Below are 17,500 nucleotides of genomic sequence, written 5' to 3' on the forward strand. Positions count from 1 at the left end.
ATGTTAAGCGTTGTTTTGCTTTATGACAAGTTGAAAGAGGGAATATGTCGCTAAGCTAGTGAAAGTCAATGGATCCGTGTAGCATTGTAGCATGCTACACGGATTCATTGACTTTCACTAGCTTAGCGACATGCCCCCTCTTTTAACTTGTCTTAAAGCAAGGCAACGGCTTACATGAAAAATAAGACACTTTACCACCTTTATAAACCCCAGCCAAAGATATTAACTGTATTAAGCCCCAAAATAGTGGCATAGTAAGCTAACCCTAGAGAAGTCTCTTGATGGGTGCTACACCAGGATGCTTCGTAATCGATGAAACCCTGTATGAGGGAATAAAAAGGGTGAGCGAGAAGATTGCTGTAAGAAAAATGAGACTTGCAGGACATTGCCAAAGGCATCAAGAACTGCCAGCCAGCAAACTGGTGCTGTGGGAACCATCACAAGGGTGCCAGTTAAGAGGACGTCCCACAGTAACATATGTGGACATACTCAAGAAATACGCGGGAGACCAGAGTACCAGCAAACTGAAAAGATGTATGGAGAATCGGGATGACTGGAAGCAACAATGGAAGGCTTGTCTGAGGACGACCTAGAGAGAAAGAGTGGATGGATGTGCACCACATTTTATGTGTTATTGCTCAATGATAGGTAGATAAACTAATTTGATTTTGGATGCCAAGGCTGTGCATGGATTTGAACCAGGTTGTGTGTGTGCTAACAATCCATATTATTCCAAATGAATGAAAACTTGTGTGTCTGTGTCTCTGTCTGTGTCTGTGTCTGTGTCTCTGTCTGTCTACGTATGTGTGTATGGTTTCTGCAGTGTGCGTGCTCCAGGACGTAGCTTCATTGATCCACATTCTGGCTGCTTCTGCCCTAAGAACCAGGCACGAGCTGGGCCACACGGACAGTGTGTGGACATCTGCACTGGTGAGTACACACTCACACTCACACACACACACACACACACACACACACTGAAAAAGACACATAGACAGACAGAAACAGTTACATCATTTATACTGTTATCTACTGTGCATATACATGTAGACACTGTATACTCTACAGCAGTGGTTCTTAACCTTTTTTTCTTGAAGCACCCCAAGACAAGCCACGCACCCCCAACCCAATCGTCTACATGTGTATACGCACTAAAAAATTATTTGAGTGATTAATTAGAATGATTCTAGCTTTAGACATTAATCAATACTTGAATGACTTTACATGGGGACCAAATATGTTTTAATTTGCTCTTAATTTGGCCTAATTATAATGGTTGCAAGCAGAATTTTGGTCTCAACCTCAACACAAACAAATTTCCGTGCACCCCCTGAATTCACTGGCGCACCCCCAGGGGTGCCCGCACCCCAGGTTAAGAACCACTGCTCTACAGCTCTGACCATACATACAAATACTCCATAGCATGAAAAAGTTGTGTTCTTGAATTCCTTTTTTTGGTCTCCTGTCTTGTGGTCTGCAGCCATTCCAATAAGCATAATGATATCAAAATAGCTGATTTGCATGTAAGTTTTTCTAGATTACCATAGTCCTTTCAGGTAGATGGGATCGCTGAGGATCCTGTTCAGTATTGGCTGAAAAAGCTTAACTACTTTATAACAACATTGTTATAATATCACTGAGAGTCTTCAGTACTAGATTAAGACATGGACATTAGTGTTTTGGTGACGAAACGGTTATAAGAGGCTCTTTCACAAAAGGGTTAACGGTAACACTTTAGAATAACAGGTGACTATAAATCACTTATAATGTATTAGTAACACTTAGTTAATAATGATTGTAAATGATTAAGGAATAATATGTAAAAACTATTGTAAATAATGTATAAAGCTGCTTACAAAGCAATCATAAAGTATTAGTAAATGATCTTTTAATGCCTACAAACTATTTACAAAGCATCTACAAACTATTTACAAAGCTTTTGGCACCTGTTATTCTAAAGTGAAAACACAAAGGCATGTATGAAAACTTTCGTCGAGGTAATATGTACAATGGACAATTTCCATTGAAATGATCTTTTAATATCTACAAACAATTTACAAAGCATCTACAAACTATTTACAAAGCTTTTTGCGCCTGTTTTTCTAAAGTGAAAATACAAAGGCATGTACGAAAACTTTTGACAAGGTAATATGTACAATGGACCATTTCCATTGAAATTATCTTATAATGTCTACAAACTATTAACAAAGCATCTACAAACTATTTACAAAGCTTTTTGCGCCTGTTATTCTAAAGTGAAAACACAAAGGCATGTACAAAAACCTTTGTTTTCACTTTCTCAGGCAAACCTCTTATGTGGGTGCGAACCTGAGAAAGGGCATCTCTTCCTCGTCATTCCCTCTCCCGCAGCCTTTCTGTCTCTGGGTCAAAAAAGTGTCTGTTGTCCCGTATATCTCCCATTTGAAACTATCTTCTGTGTATGAATAGATATTTAAAGTAGGCTACATATGTTAGATTGCATTCAAAAGACTACGAAATAGCGGCTGCGGAGGTATGCCAACTGCCCAGACAACTGCACTAGAATCAGATAACTTCTTTCCTCTCTGCCAGAATCCAGCTACCAACTGGGATACGCGTCTCTGTCATACGGGCGTGTGTGCGCCCAACTTAGTCCAGCATAGAACAATGGAATAGAATTATTGCGAGTTCAAACTACGTGGCCATGGTTACATTCACTTTTCCTGCAGAAGACTATGAGATAGAATGATGGCGAGTTCAAAATGCGCGGCTCTGGTTACATTCTATCCACGGCGGAGTGATTATTAGGTGTGATGAGTCTCCGGGGATGATGTCCACCGACACATCATCCTCCTATCCGACGCGTAGAATGCCAGTAGAACGCGCCTCATCCAATCAGATATCGCAAAATAAATTGACCGGATCTAACTATTGTATAATTTAGAATAACAGGTGCAAAAAGCTTTGTAAATAGTTTGTAGATGCATGGTAAATAGTTTGTAGACATTAAAAGATCATTTACTAATACTTTATGATTGCTTTGTAAACAGTTTATAAATAATTTATTATAGTTTTTACATATTATTCCTTAATCATTTACAAACATTTGTAGACTAAATGTCTTGTTCATTATGAGTTCATTATTAACTAAGTGTCACTAATACTTTATAAGTGATTTATAGTCGCCTGTTATCCTAAAGTGTTATCGGGTTAACTGTAACTTGTTGTGCAGTGGATGGCCCTTTTTCAATGATTGAATACATACCACATGTAAGAAGTCCACTTATTCCATTCCTCTTTAACTTTGACCTCTCTGCTTTCACCTTGCCTTTCCAGACTGTCAAGACCCCTATGGCTATCCAAAGCAGGTAATGTTTTGAATGTATTTTGGGGGTTATTTCTATGATGTGAGAGGAGACAGGAAGTGAGTGGGAGAGAGAGATGGGGATGGCTGCTAAAATGCGTGGCTGTTTTTAAAATGTACTTACTTACTTACAAATGACCTCGATCCGGAATCGAACCTGGGTCCCCGGCATAACAGCATGGTTTAGCCACTACGAACAAGGCCAGTCAGTGGAACCTTTAGAGCTCAGTGGTGTCCACGCTGCTGTAGAGAGTGTGTGCTATTGGAACATACTATGTTAGGGCTGGGACTTGAAAATGTAATCGCATTAATCTATAGGCTTTGAAATTAATTAATCGAATTAATCGCATTTTAACCACATTTAAATATCTGACTATCTGACATGGATTTTGAATAATTACAATAAATAAGCGTAATCTAAAAACATCGTTCATTTTAAAACAAGAGTGAACTCTTGACAATTTCAGCAGGTTGTTCACCATCAGGCGTAATACTGCCCTCCACTGGTCTAATCCAGAACTATGTAGCTATATTATATTGTGATTATTTTTTTTAATCGCGTTACTTAATTTATCAAAATTACATTTTTTCTCAATTGGTTTTGTACATTTCTCACTACAGAATAATGATTCTCAAAAGTCTTTGTTCAATTGTGACTTCCTGGTGTTACCTGTGCACAGTTTCTCATTGTTTTCGGCATATAGCAAATGCTATCGTCCACCATGCCATGGCTGTGTACAATTCTCAGTGATTTCGTACATTATCAATTGCTTTTGTCACATCACTCAAAAAGCTTTGTCACTGAATGCATGAAACTATCTCTATCTTATCTGATCAATGTAATATAAAGTCAAATTTACAACATTTTTCATCCAATCTAAACAGCATTTCGCTTCAGAAAAGATCCTCAAGAGTGTACTATTCAATTGAAAACATGAGAAATTTATTTGACTAGCTTGTCCATACACTATGACACAATGACTAACCATTCTGCTGGCGCTGATACGTTCATTGACACAAAAAACATGATTTTGAAAGACAAATAAGGGTTTTGAGCAAGAGACTCGGTTTTGCAGATTATCCACGGTGTTTTGCCATTTGTTAAAGCTGTTTTGAGAATGAATATTATGTTTTGCAAATTGCGAGAGAGATTCGAGAAATGTACAAAACCAATTGAGAAATACTGTAATGCATTAAAGATATCCTATGCAACTTTGACATAAACACACCGATATAAACAACTTTATAGCGGCCTCTAGTGGTTCTGCCGAAAATCTGCTTTGAACTAAATTAGACAGACATTGGCTTCGAGATTATGTGCGAATTAAATTTCTTTGTCTTCTGTAATTAGCCAGATTCCCTTCCTTGCATTCAGCTCTCTCCACTTCTAAGGGGCTTTATCATATGTGCGATTCTCCCCCTTGCTTATGAGTTCGCTGCTTCGTCTATTCACTTCACACAACTGCAATCATGTTTGCACTTCCTTTAGATGAATATTATTTGATCCACTTGTTCCCGGCAGATATCTCCGTCTTTATTTCACATTTCCAGTGACTATACAGTACCTGTGCATAAGAAGAACGAGGAAACAAAAGGCTATTGCTTATTTTGTTGTCATAATAAAGATTTCGAAGTCGAGGTGACAAGACGCGTTTTTATCTAGTGAGGTGTTGAAAGTGAAAGTGGACATCCATAAGCCGGCTAGAGATCAAGTTTTGTCACGGCAACAACATATATTTTTAGCCTCGCTCGACTGATTGTGTCCTTTGACATCAAGTAAAATGTGCGACATCAGATTTCAACTCGTATACATTTGTGTAGCTTTGTAAACTAAACGAGGTGGTGTGGGCTTTGAGAATGCTAATGCATAAATCCCAGTGCAGTGAATGAATGACAAAATCCACATCTTTGCTCTTTTGGCGTTCGGCTCTCTCCGGTTTGAAGCCCTTTTCCAATGTTCACACAAGCGATTTATTTGCCTGTCCAAACCTTTCATTTCAATTAGCTCGTGATTTATTTGCAGTCCCATTCGTTGTTTTCGTTGCATGCCAGCGTGATATTTTACAATCAGCTAGCCAGTAGCCAGCTTTCAGCAAGTGCTGCTGCTTATTTAGCAAACGAAGAGGAATGGGTCTCGTTCCGCTCATACAGCATAGAAATCTAGACGCCCCTAGCGGCCGCAAATTCCACAACAACAAAAGGCGCTGCGCCGCCAGGCAAAACTGCAAGTGCTGTTTCGGAGCAGGAGCACTAGGCGGTGATGGAAATATTGCCATTTTCGCCATAACGGGTCAGTCAAGCAAAACCTTGAGTTCCAAGCCATTTCATGACTATGAAAAAGTTGCATAGTGTTTCTTTAATGTCCCAGCCCTAGGACATACGCATGCATAACCGTATGGTATATGCCATGGTATCCTATGTGTTATTGGCACAGTGCATGTGTTTTGATGGTGATGCATAAAAGGGAATTGAGCAATGGAAAATGATTCAGTGCTCTATAGTTGTTGTTGTTGTTGTTGTTGTTGTTGTTGTTGTTGTTGTTGTTGTTGTTGTTGGCAAGCAACAGGGGCGTGACACACAAAAAAGGACTGATCTTCTGGGAACGACAAACAGATTTTGGCCAGCGTACTGTATTGCTTTCTTTGAAGTCGAATCTTCGCTTCACAATCGCACTGTAATGACTTTCCTTGTCTTCCTGCAGCCGGGCGACACATGGGAGGTCGACTGTAACATCTGTACCTGCGACAACCTCACCAGAAGCACCCAGTGCGTGAAGAGGCCCATCATCCACCCAATTTGCCTCCCGGGCTCCACTGTCACTCCGACAGGCTGCTGTGGGGACCAAACCTGCACACCTTTGCCTGGTGAAGACCTTTTTTGTTGATGCATTATGCTCTTTTAATAATGAAACAACACCACTTAGCTACTTTGTAGGTTGTCAAAGAATGATTACTTTACAACCAATTAAGTTGCTAACTTGGTAAGCCACAACGCTGTCAAGAAACACAGTTGACTGGCTGTTGGTGTTTTTCTTCCCCCTCATTTAAGTACACCTGTTAGACATTTACAAAAGGCATATCTTTAAAAAAAGGATATTTACATAACTATATAGAAGAATAGAAAAAAATAACTACTAGTGCAAAGGAGAAACACACACACACACACAGACACACACGCACATGTGCATCCAAACACACACACACACACAAACACACACGCACAGACACACACACACACACACACACACAGACACACACGCACATGTGCATCCAAACACACACACACACACAAACACACACGCACAGACACACACACACACACACACACACACACACACACACACACACACACAGCCACACACTCCCACACGCACACACTCACACACAAACACACAGAGACNCACACGCACATGTGCATCCAAACACACACACACACACACACACACAAACACACACACACACACACACACACACACACACACACACACACACACACACACACACACACACACACACACACACACACACACACACACACACACACAAAGGTCCTACAAATGTATTCGCAAGCTGGTATTGAACATTAGTTATTTCAGATTCTTGCACAGGGGATTGTTTCTTGAAACCTTCAATGCTAACTTAGGTAGCAACTTGGTAGCAATGCAATTCCGCATTGTCACCCTACTAAGTTGCTAACTCATTAGCAACGATGCTTTCGACAAATAGGGTCTAGATAAGCAATGATGCTGTCAAGAAGCGCCGCTCTATAGCAACTGTAGACCAGTTACTCATTGAAGTTACACGTACGTCTGTTGGAAGGCCACCTCTGAGAAATGTAGTTTTCAGAGTGAGGAGTCCGCACACTTAGAATCCTTTTTGTTGTGTTTTATTTTTTCATGGCGGGATAACGTTTCGACCTTAACAGTCTTCTTCAGATTCTCTACTGTTGAGGTCGAAACGTTAGACTGCCATGAAAAAATAAAACACAACAAAAAGGATTCTAAGTGTGCGGACTCCTCACTCTGAAAACTACAGTTGACCTTTGTCCTGCACCTCTCCCTGGGATGTGCACAATCCTCTCCTTCAACTCACCTCTGAGAAATGCACACCACCGATTGGCCTGTTGTTGGTGTTGTTGTCCCTCCTCAGCTAAGTACACCTGTGGTGTTTTCATGAAGACGGTGAAGGTTGACTCCGGTTCCTGTGTTACACACACACACACACACACACACACACACACACACACACACACACACACACACTTCCAAACAAGCCGTGTGTCAGGTAAACAGGTAAATAGTAACTAGAAACATAAACACGGGGCTGCATGATGTTAATGCAACGATGCATCTCGCAAACAGGACCACACGCCACTCACAGACACACCAGTCATAGCTCTGAGCTGTTTACACAACAGACACACACACACACACACACACACACACACACACACACACACACACACACACACACACACACACACACACACACACACACACACACACACACACATGCACGCACGCACAAGCGCCTCTGATTTGATTGGCCTGTTTTTGGTGTTGTTGTGCCTCCACAGTGCCTCCTAAGATCCGCTGTGGTGTGGTCATGAGGCCGTTGAGGATAAACTATGGTGCCTGCACTACCTCCATAGTGGTGCCAATCTGTACAGGATCGTGTCCTGACAACCCAAGGTGAGTGACTCAGAGACCAGTGTGTGTGTGTGTGTGTGTGTGTGTGTGTGTGTGTGTGTGTGTGTGTGTGTGTGTGTGTGTGTGTGTGTGTGTGTGTGTGTGTGTGTGTGTGTGTGTGTGTGTGTGTGTGTGTCTTTTTACAGAGTGTGTGTGTGGTGCGTGTGTGCGTGTGTGCATGTGTGTGTCTTATAAAGGGGCAGTCATGGGTAAGCGGGTATATTAGGGCGTCAGACTTGTAGCCCAACGGTTGCCAGTTTGACTCATGACATGCCAGGTTGGTGGGGGGAGTAATTAACCAGTGCTCTCCCCCATCCTCCTCCATGACTGAGGTACCCTGAGCATGGTATCGTCCTGCCGCACTGCTCCCTTTCGGGCGAGGTGAGACCTGAATTCAATTTAGTTGTGTGCATTGTTCACTTTTTGTGCCGAGGAGTGCTGTGTCACAATGACAATGGGAGTAGGTAAAACAGCATGGCTGATTACACAAGCTCTGTAAATGTAGCCTAAGGCTGACTTTTTAATGTCATAATCCCTATGAGAGTCTGTGTGCGTGCAGGCCCGTGTGTACTCTGGACTCACTCCTTTCAGTGTGATTTTGGTGTCATTTACCCTGCCATTTGCTCTTGTGTGTCCCCAGGTTTGAGATAGGCATGGATGGCTTTGTGACTGTGAAGAAGGACCATTTCGTGTGCCAGATGCTGAAATATGAAGACCGAACGGTTCCGTTGTGTGGTGGCTCGGTTACGTTCATCTACAAGAACATCACAGCCTGCGACTGCCAACCCAAAGTTTCTCCCCCAGTCCCCCTCGGAAGACTCGTGTAAAACCCCTGAGCTCCATTTACATTTCATATTCCAATCTTACTGAAACATTCTACGGCTCCCATTAAACTCTGCGTTGAGAAATCCCGCAAAGTGCTTCTGACACTTGTGAGAACTTTTTTAAATAATATATGTGATTGATGCCTTTCTTCTCAAATTCTTGTCCAGCAAGTACGTGTGCGTCTTTGGCTGTGTGTTTCAGTGTGTCCATGGTGTGTGTGTGTGTACAGGGGCCTCCGCACATTGTTTCTGACAATTTGAGAGCACTGCTCTGCCAACGTTTGATTCCATTGTTTTCCATACAACCCCACACACCTGATGTCCCTGGTTGTCCGCGGATATGTTCTCATTTGCTGATATAGATGACTTATACTGCTGGTTGTCTTAGATCGCAAAGACAGAGCTTTGTATTTCGTAAGAAAGAGAATGAGTGTTGGAACTATTGCATTCATTGTAACACATTCTAGAATGTTCAATGTAACTTAGTAGCACGCTGAAAAATAAACACTGGCATGATACCACTGCTTTAATGACTTCTACTTTCTGTTCTAAGGGATGGCTCAAGCAAAGATTCTCAATATGGTGTTCATCAACGATCGCTGATTCACGTACTCAGTTCCCCCTTGATTCCAGTCCGGAGTTTTATCAAAGGTTTCCATACTCTTGAGGTTGTTAAGTCTGCAATTTTCTGCGACCACTCCTGAACACTTGAGCGTATGATTGAGTCCCATCTAAAGTGTATAGACTACAGAATATTGCCTATATAACATTCATGACCTGGGGTCATGGAGTTGGTTGGACCACGCATTGCATGTGTTTGTTTGTGTCCGCCATCGAAGTGTGAAGGTTGTCTGCAGAGGGTGTCTCTGCATTTATCAGACATCTCTATGCATGTATTGCTAATCAGGGAGGCAGGTTGCCATCTCTGATGGGATGGTTCTCTTTCATACACAGATTATTACGCATTGCTAAGCCTAGGAAACAAGCTCCTTGTATTTAATTTCACTTTGAACAGAGGGTGCGCTCCGATTTAAATGGTTTCTCTGCAGAATATGGCCTAATTAATATAGCCTGGTTGTACCCTCCTCACATAGTCTACTAAATGTACCTATTTGTTTACAGTCCCTAGAGAGCAAGGTGGGGTTAGGTGCCTTGCTTCAACCATAGCTGGGAAAGGATGGGATTTGAACCGGCAACCCGCTGATCTTAAGACCACCTCCCTATCCATTAGGCCACAGCTGCCTCATTTGTACAGAGAGCCTGGGAGAGGTTTGGTCTTGCAAAATAAGTCTCATTATTTATTATATTACCACCATGTCCAAAAGCAAACGCGTTTCGGCTATCAAGCCTTCATCAGCGCGTACCCCGCACTGATGAAGGCTTGATAGCCGAAACGCGTTTGCTTTTGTGAGTGCGGATTTTTCTTCTTTCAGTTGATACCTTTTATCGCGCACCCAAAGACATTCATTTTTTCCAAGAAGTTGAGCGCGTCCTCTGACAAAACTTGAAGAGGTTTGGTCTTGCCAACAGCTAATCAGCGAATGGGGGAGAGAAGAGGGAGAGGGCAGTAAAACATTTAATAGAATAGAATATAGAACATCTTTTATTTGTCATTGTCATTGTAACAGCGAGATTGTGCATTCCTTGTTGATTGAGGCAACAACAACCAAATGAATAAATAAAAATAGCCTAAGTGCAGTGATGGCCACTGGATAAAAACTGTACTTCAGTCTATTTGTCCTGGTTTTCGTAGATCTGTATCCACTACCAGCAGTTCATACAGGTTGTGGCCTGGGTGTGATATGTCTCTAAGGATATAGAATTGGCCTTTTTTAGACAGCGGGTAGGTACTGTAAAGGCCCTCTAGAGGGGAAAGAGGGCGGCCAATGATGTTATCTGATGCCTTTATCTGACCCCCTGGAGCTCTTTCCTCTGTGCCTCAGTCCAGCCTGGGAGCGAATACTGCTCAGCCAGCGCCTAACCCTAACCTACTGTATAGCAAGACTCCTAACCCCACATCTCAGGAGAGTGTACCAATATCCTGTGCCGCAATAAAAGTACCCGTGTCAGATAACTGCAATATAATGCCATTAAAAACAATATTGAGTCTATCAGTCAGAGAAAGGTACAAAGTCCAGTACAATTACACATATACTGCATACTGTACAGTACATACATCTCGGCAATGCCAAAGTCAGACATTCACTACAGAATCAAAGTGTTTCACATGGACATGACATATATGAAAGATGTGACGTCACGTTTTTTGTGTTCCTATGATTTATTTGAGTAGGAAAGGTTACAGTTTTTCTTGATTGCTTCCACACAATTTCTGGTACTTCACACACAATTCTCTGAACATTTCATTCATTTCCCAAACCCCTAACCAATGTCACTTAACACTAAACACAATTCCTTCTTTACACTCATATTTCAGTTTTAAAACACACTCTTTTCAAACCACTACACACAATTATATGGATTACACACAATTTTCATGAAGGAAATCGCATTTGTCGCAGTTGTCGCATTGAACACACAAAAATCAATCGCCATACTATGTTCACTTCCTCATCACATGGGCAGACTCTCTTCATACCGGTTTACAATCTGAAATCATCACCCCATAAGGACACACATTGCATGTGATATTGATGAAAGCAGGAGTGAATGCATTGAGAAAACACATTTGGTTAGTTTTTGAACTCCAAAATATGTTATACAAGAGATAACTTTCATGTGGTTGCCCAATATTTTTTACAATAAATTAGTGCAATTTTTTAAATGTCAGGAAAAATATGTAAAATATACACACATCTGTGAACTCCGAGTCTAAAAACAATATTTCAGTATTTTACTACAGAAAAATACCCTCTTTAGTAAGTAGAACACTGAAGAAAATAAGTTTCTACTGTGTGTCAAGTTAAGTATAGAGTTTTACCTAGAGTTTTATCAACGGTCTGCTTGCTTGTTAGGCTACCCAGCAATTGCTATGTGGTAGCCTACAGATTTAATTTGTATCATATTGCTACGTCACAACACTAGTTTGAAAGAAACCGGCACATGTACAAAATTACACGTTAATATCGAAGGACATAATATCCGGACTGGTGTGCTGTTAGTGTGTCACCACACATGACCTGAGGGGGAAGTGACATGATGACTATTATTAAACCACAGCACCAGAATGTTTCTTTATGCCAGTGAAGCAGGTCAAAGCAAGGTGGGCAATTCAAATGATTAATGACTCGTCAAATATTTCTAAACGCCATGCAGGTCGAAACATGGAAACCTTCCCAGGTTAAGGTGAAAGGGAACAAATAGTGGGCATCCCTCTCTCTCTCTCTCTCTCTTCCTTGTTCCTCAAAGAATAGAGGAGTCATGGAAACCATGTGAAACACAACTTTGGTCGAGTAACCATTAACAGGCAAGTGTAACCGTCACAGTCCCCTGATGAGATTCTAAAGCAAAAAACAGAAAAATAAAACCGGATTAAATTACCCTTAAACTACGGTGGAGCATGGCAGACTCGGCCCAGTGACGCGGGTCATGTGATACATCCAGTGTCTCAATCAGAGGAACTAATGTGGTGTAATGAGAACAGGATGAGCAGACTCTCTCTCTCTCTCTCTCTCTCTCTCTCTCTCTCTCTCTCTCTCTCTCTCTCTCTCTCTCTCTCTCTCTCACACACACACACACACACACACCACACACACACACACACACACACACACACACACACACACACACACACACACACACTCTCTCTCTCTCTCACACACACACTCCAACCATATCTCACGCCTTTCGTAAAGTCATCACGAAAAAAAGAACTTTAATTTTCGTGGTGCATTCACGTAATTGCCCGTTTTTCGTGGTTGGGCAACGAAACGCTGCCTATTCATTTGAATTGCCCGACTAAATATAAAAATATAGAGGTAGTGCACCAAAATAGTGGTCAATCAAGCTTTATTAACACTTTATGAACAAAACATTTAGGCCACACCTTTTTAATGAGCAAGAATTTGAACCAACCTATGGCTGCACAGTGTGTTTTGGGAGGGTTTTTTATCTCTTTTTACGTTTTTGGAGGACAAACGTCCAGAACTGCTGCGGCTGTGCTTTGTCTGCTGTGTTAGCACAGGATGCCCACTCATTTAGCCTACAAACATTTCTAAAAGTTTTGCTCATATTTAGTTCATTAATTACAAAGTGTTTAGAACGCTTTGGAAGGATTGTTATTCTAAAGTGTTACCATTTTATTGAATCTTAAAGGAGAAATGAGCCACTATGGGCCATATACAGTAAGTAAAAACTCAAACACAGCACATGTAAAATGTTGATATGTTGCATATTGTGCATGCCTGCCAGACGTGTAGTATGTGGAAATTGAGGAATGTATATCATTGCTTGACACTAACTTTTTTGTATATGTGGAAATGGAGGAATGGGGCACTTTTTTATAGTATACAGTATGTGCCATATAAGTATTGAAGAGCCCATATGAATAATTTTAGAATATATAACAATCACTGGTCAATTAAAGGCACAACTCTCCAACTGCTCATCATTTCATCATAATGAAGAAAGGTGTTATAAGTAACTTTGAATATAGCATTGTTGTGGGTACTAGATGGACTGATTTGACTAATTCAGAAACTGCTGATCAACTGGGATGTTCACACTCAACCAGAGAATAGTCAGGAAAAGGGTTAGGGGGATTCAGTGAGCAGCAGTTCTGTGGATGAAAATGCCTTGTTGATGTCAGAGGGGAAAGGCTAGGCAGGTTCGAGCTGATAGAAAGGCAACAGTAGATCTAACTCAACTTACCACTTGGTACAATCAAACTATGCAAGACAACATCTCACAGCATGTTGAACTTTTCTGGCCAAAGCAGCACTCTCCAAAATTGGACAACAGATTACAAAAACGTCCCTAGTCTGATTTAGTGTGAATTCCTGCTGTGACACTTGGATGGTAGGGACAGAATTTGGCATTAGTAACATGAAAACATGGGTCCATCCACCCTTGTATCAATGGTTCAGACTGCTAGTGTAATGGTGTGCGGGATATTTTCTTTCTTTTTCTTACGGTGAGTCCAACCTGAGAATTGTTGCTGGCAGTTCTGAAGGCAAAAGGGGGTCCAACCCTGTACTAGCAAGGTGTGCCTAATAAAGTGGCTGGTGGTGAGTATATGACTTGGGGTGCACAGCAGCCTCTACTACTCTCTTCCTGTCGGGGGGCAATCGCTATTCCGACATAGCGCTATTCCGACATGCCGCTATTCCGACACTTTTCATCCCCAGGGTTAGGGTTAGGTTTAGGGTTAGGGTTAGGGTTAAGGTTAGGGATGTCGGAATAGCGGCATGTAGGAATAGCGGCGGACGGTGGAAAACGTGTCGGTATTCCGACAATAGACATTAACGTCGGAATAGCGACATGTCGGAATAGCGCCACGTAACCCTTCCTGTCATACAGTACTCTCGACTCTCGACAAAAAAATAACTAAAACAGGAAACGCCTTTCAAATAAATAAATGCCGGAGTTTCCTGGCTTGGCGGGCTGATGCACTGTGCCCATGCACCAGAGACCTGGGTTCGATGCTGGCCAAAGGTGGTTTCCCCATCCATCCTCCTCTCTCAGTGTGTATGTGCATATTGTGTGTATTGTATATGTATATCAAGGTACTTCCCTGGAAACCTTTCGAGGGTGGTGTGGGCCAATACGATTTCAATAATAGCTGCCCATCCCAGCTGAAGAACAACGGAAATTCATCTGTATTCCTTCCTTCCCAGAACCTCACACATACGTGTGTGTGTGTGTGTGTGTGTGTGTGTGTGTGTGTGTGTGTGTGTGTGTGTGTGTGTGTGTGTGTGTGTGCACGCGTCTGTGTTTGTGTGTAGCCTCTTTGGGAGCAGCGGTATGTGTGACCATGCATTGTGAAGCTCAGCCATGTATTTAACACCTTTGTGTTGTGAATGGAATTCATGAATGGTTGAGCTTTTAATCAGGGCTCCACTTCCTTGTGTTGTGTTGAAACATAGGTGTGTGTGTGTGTGTGTGTGTGTGTGTGTGTGTGTGTGTGTGTGTGTGTGTGTGTGTGTGTGTGTGTGTGTGTGTGTGTGTGTGTGTGTGTGTGTGTGTGTGTGTGTGTGTGTGTGTGTGTGTGTGTGTGTGTGTGTGTGTGTGTGAAGAGGATAAAGAGGTGAGGTCAGCGGTGCACAGGTACACTTGTCTTGCTACTGCTGCAGTGGTGGTCCCATATCTGGCGGACCGCTCACCTGCAATCATGGACACAGGTATGCTGTCTCTATCCCTGATGATGACCATGGGACTTATGGCAGGTAAGCTTGGAAACCGTTCAAGAGGCATTTTCAAAAACATACTACCATATACAGGGTTTAAAAAAAATAATGGAAACATCTGTCATTTTAGAGTGGGAAGTTTCTTGGCTGATGTGGACCAGCCTGTTGGCCAGTCTTCATTAATTGCACATTGCACCAGTATGGTGAAGTGTGAAGATTCTATTAGCAGGGTAAGAGCACAGTTTTGCTCAAAATTTTGTATTTCTCCTTTTTGAACTGCGCTCTTGCCCTGCTAATTGAATCTTCACATTTAACCTTATGGCGCAATGTCCAATTAATGAAGATTGGTCAACAGGTTGGTCCACTAGAGCCATGAAACTTCCTACTCTAAAATGGCAGGTGTTTCCATTATTTTGTCCAACCCCTGTACATGTATACTGGTATGCATTTTCAAAAATATTCAAAGGTAGAGTGTGTAATTTTTGTTCATTTCCAGAATGTATGCTGCCCATTCACAAATGTTATCTTTTCGTCAATATTTACTACCATTAATAATCATTTGGAAATGAACACTTTTCAAATGAATAACTGGATCTTGTCCATGTCCACTATGGTGTATTCAGGTATATTGGGCCACTATTTTTTGCATGTATGCGAGTGGCCGAAAGTGGCCCAATTTACCTGAATTCACAGTAATACCAGTCAAAGATGTTTTTGGCTGCTAAAAATTAATCAGAACAATACGGTAAATATTTGTTTATTATTCAGTTGGCAGCATATATTTTGAAAATAAATAACCAATATTAAAAATGTCTTATATTGTTTCTCACCTTTACATTTGAAGTTGTTCATTTTCATAAACATGTACATTGATTGTACTTTTCCTTCTAAAAGTGTGTGTGTGTGCGTGCGTGCGTGCGTGCGTGCGTGCGTGCGTGTCTTCTGTGCTGACACTTGTAAGGTTTTGGACAATAAAATGCACTTTAACTTTGTACGTAGGACTTTGCATGCATTTTCATTATCTATGTCAGTTCTTTTCATCAAAGAGTGACCAAAATCACACAAAAGGTGCATTAGAGTGTCTAGTTTTGAAATAGAAAATTCGAAATAGAAAAAAAAAAAATCCCAGCAAAAACACGTTATTACAAGCTGGTACTCAACACATGAACGCATGCTTATATTGCCTGACATTCAATGTGTTAATAATTGAAGAGGGAAAGGGATGCTGTTTTGGGGTACTCAGTAGTCTACTACATGATGGTACATAACAAATTAGATGTTGTTTTAACATTGGATAATGAGCAGATTATTTGGTTGTTGCCTTCCTTAAAATGCCAAAGAAATGGTGTAACTTTGCTGGATCTTTCAGGCTTCATTTACTGCACAGGGATTATTCTCATTCACACAGCAGATTTTCTTAGACGCTGCTGAAAGTTGTAGAAAATGGATGAAACCTTGCGAAACCTAATTGAAAACCTGTCCACATATTGGACACAACATTATTTTTTAAAATCTAGCTGACCTCTCTGTCTCTTCCTCTGCTCCTCTTTCTGCTGGGTGGCGTTACTGTTTATATTGTGACTTGTTTTTCTCCACAGCTGTTCTGGAATCAGCTGCCGCCGAGAGCTTGAGTCAGAGTGAGTTTTGGCTCTTTGCTTTAATTAATTTCAGTGCCATTTTAGCCGTGTTTAACCCCTTAAGACGCGGCTTTATACATTTGTTGTTACCAGTATGGTAATGACCAAGTCGTGGCGCATTACTAAAGGGTCTGAGTGGTGTCATAGTATTGTAGTGCTGTGGTAGTTACATTTCAATGACTATTACAGCGTGCCACTGGAGGTACAGCTCGCATTAAGGGGCTACAGGTAGAGTATGTAAAGGAAGGATTGTGACATAGCAACCATGCTGCCCATCACAATATGCTGCACATTTTTCTAAATTTTATCTGTACATAAATACTCACTAATCTGTCTATCTGTCTGTCTGTCTGTCTGTCTGTCTCTCTATCTGTCTGTATGTCTGTCTGTCTGCTGCAGAGGAGTGCAGGACATTTGGCAGTGGAGTGGTGCGTCCGTTTAACGGGGATGCGTACCATGTCAGGACGTCCTGTTCCTTCGTCGTCACACGCTTCACACACCAATCAGTGCAGGTTGACGTCACCGCCCAGCGAGGACTGGGAACCCTGCTGACACGCGCTGAGATAGTCATCAACAAGATCAGGACCGTCATCGACCAGGACGGACACATCACTGTGGAAAACCACAGGTTACACTTTCTTGCAAGCACTCACACACACACACACACACACACACACACACACACACACACACACACACACACA

General features: G+C 41.7%; 2 protein-coding genes across 2 annotated transcripts in view; both read left to right on the forward strand.

Annotated features, from left to right (window-relative positions):
• LOC134464822 (mucin-2-like) overlaps positions 1 to 6,227 on the forward strand; it is a 71,054-nt gene extending 64,827 nt beyond the window's left edge. Inside the window, exons 37-39 of the mRNA XM_063218157.1 lie at positions 824 to 930; positions 3,316 to 3,347; positions 6,045 to 6,227. Coding sequence (XP_063074227.1) covers positions 824 to 930; positions 3,316 to 3,347; positions 6,045 to 6,227 — 322 coding nt within the window. The remainder of the gene's footprint in view (positions 1 to 823; positions 931 to 3,315; positions 3,348 to 6,044) is intronic.
• A 3,412-nt stretch (positions 6,228 to 9,639) lies between these two features.
• The window catches only part of LOC134464823 (mucin-5AC-like), a 59,510-nt gene continuing 51,649 nt past the window's right edge, over positions 9,640 to 17,500 (forward strand). The window contains exons 1-3 of the mRNA XM_063218158.1: positions 9,640 to 9,648; positions 9,949 to 9,975; positions 17,201 to 17,424. Coding sequence (XP_063074228.1) covers positions 9,640 to 9,648; positions 9,949 to 9,975; positions 17,201 to 17,424 — 260 coding nt within the window. The remainder of the gene's footprint in view (positions 9,649 to 9,948; positions 9,976 to 17,200; positions 17,425 to 17,500) is intronic.

The sequence above is a fragment of the Engraulis encrasicolus genome, chromosome 15 (genome assembly GCF_034702125.1).
Source record: "Engraulis encrasicolus isolate BLACKSEA-1 chromosome 15, IST_EnEncr_1.0, whole genome shotgun sequence".
Taxonomy (NCBI): Eukaryota; Metazoa; Chordata; class Actinopteri; order Clupeiformes; family Engraulidae; genus Engraulis; species Engraulis encrasicolus.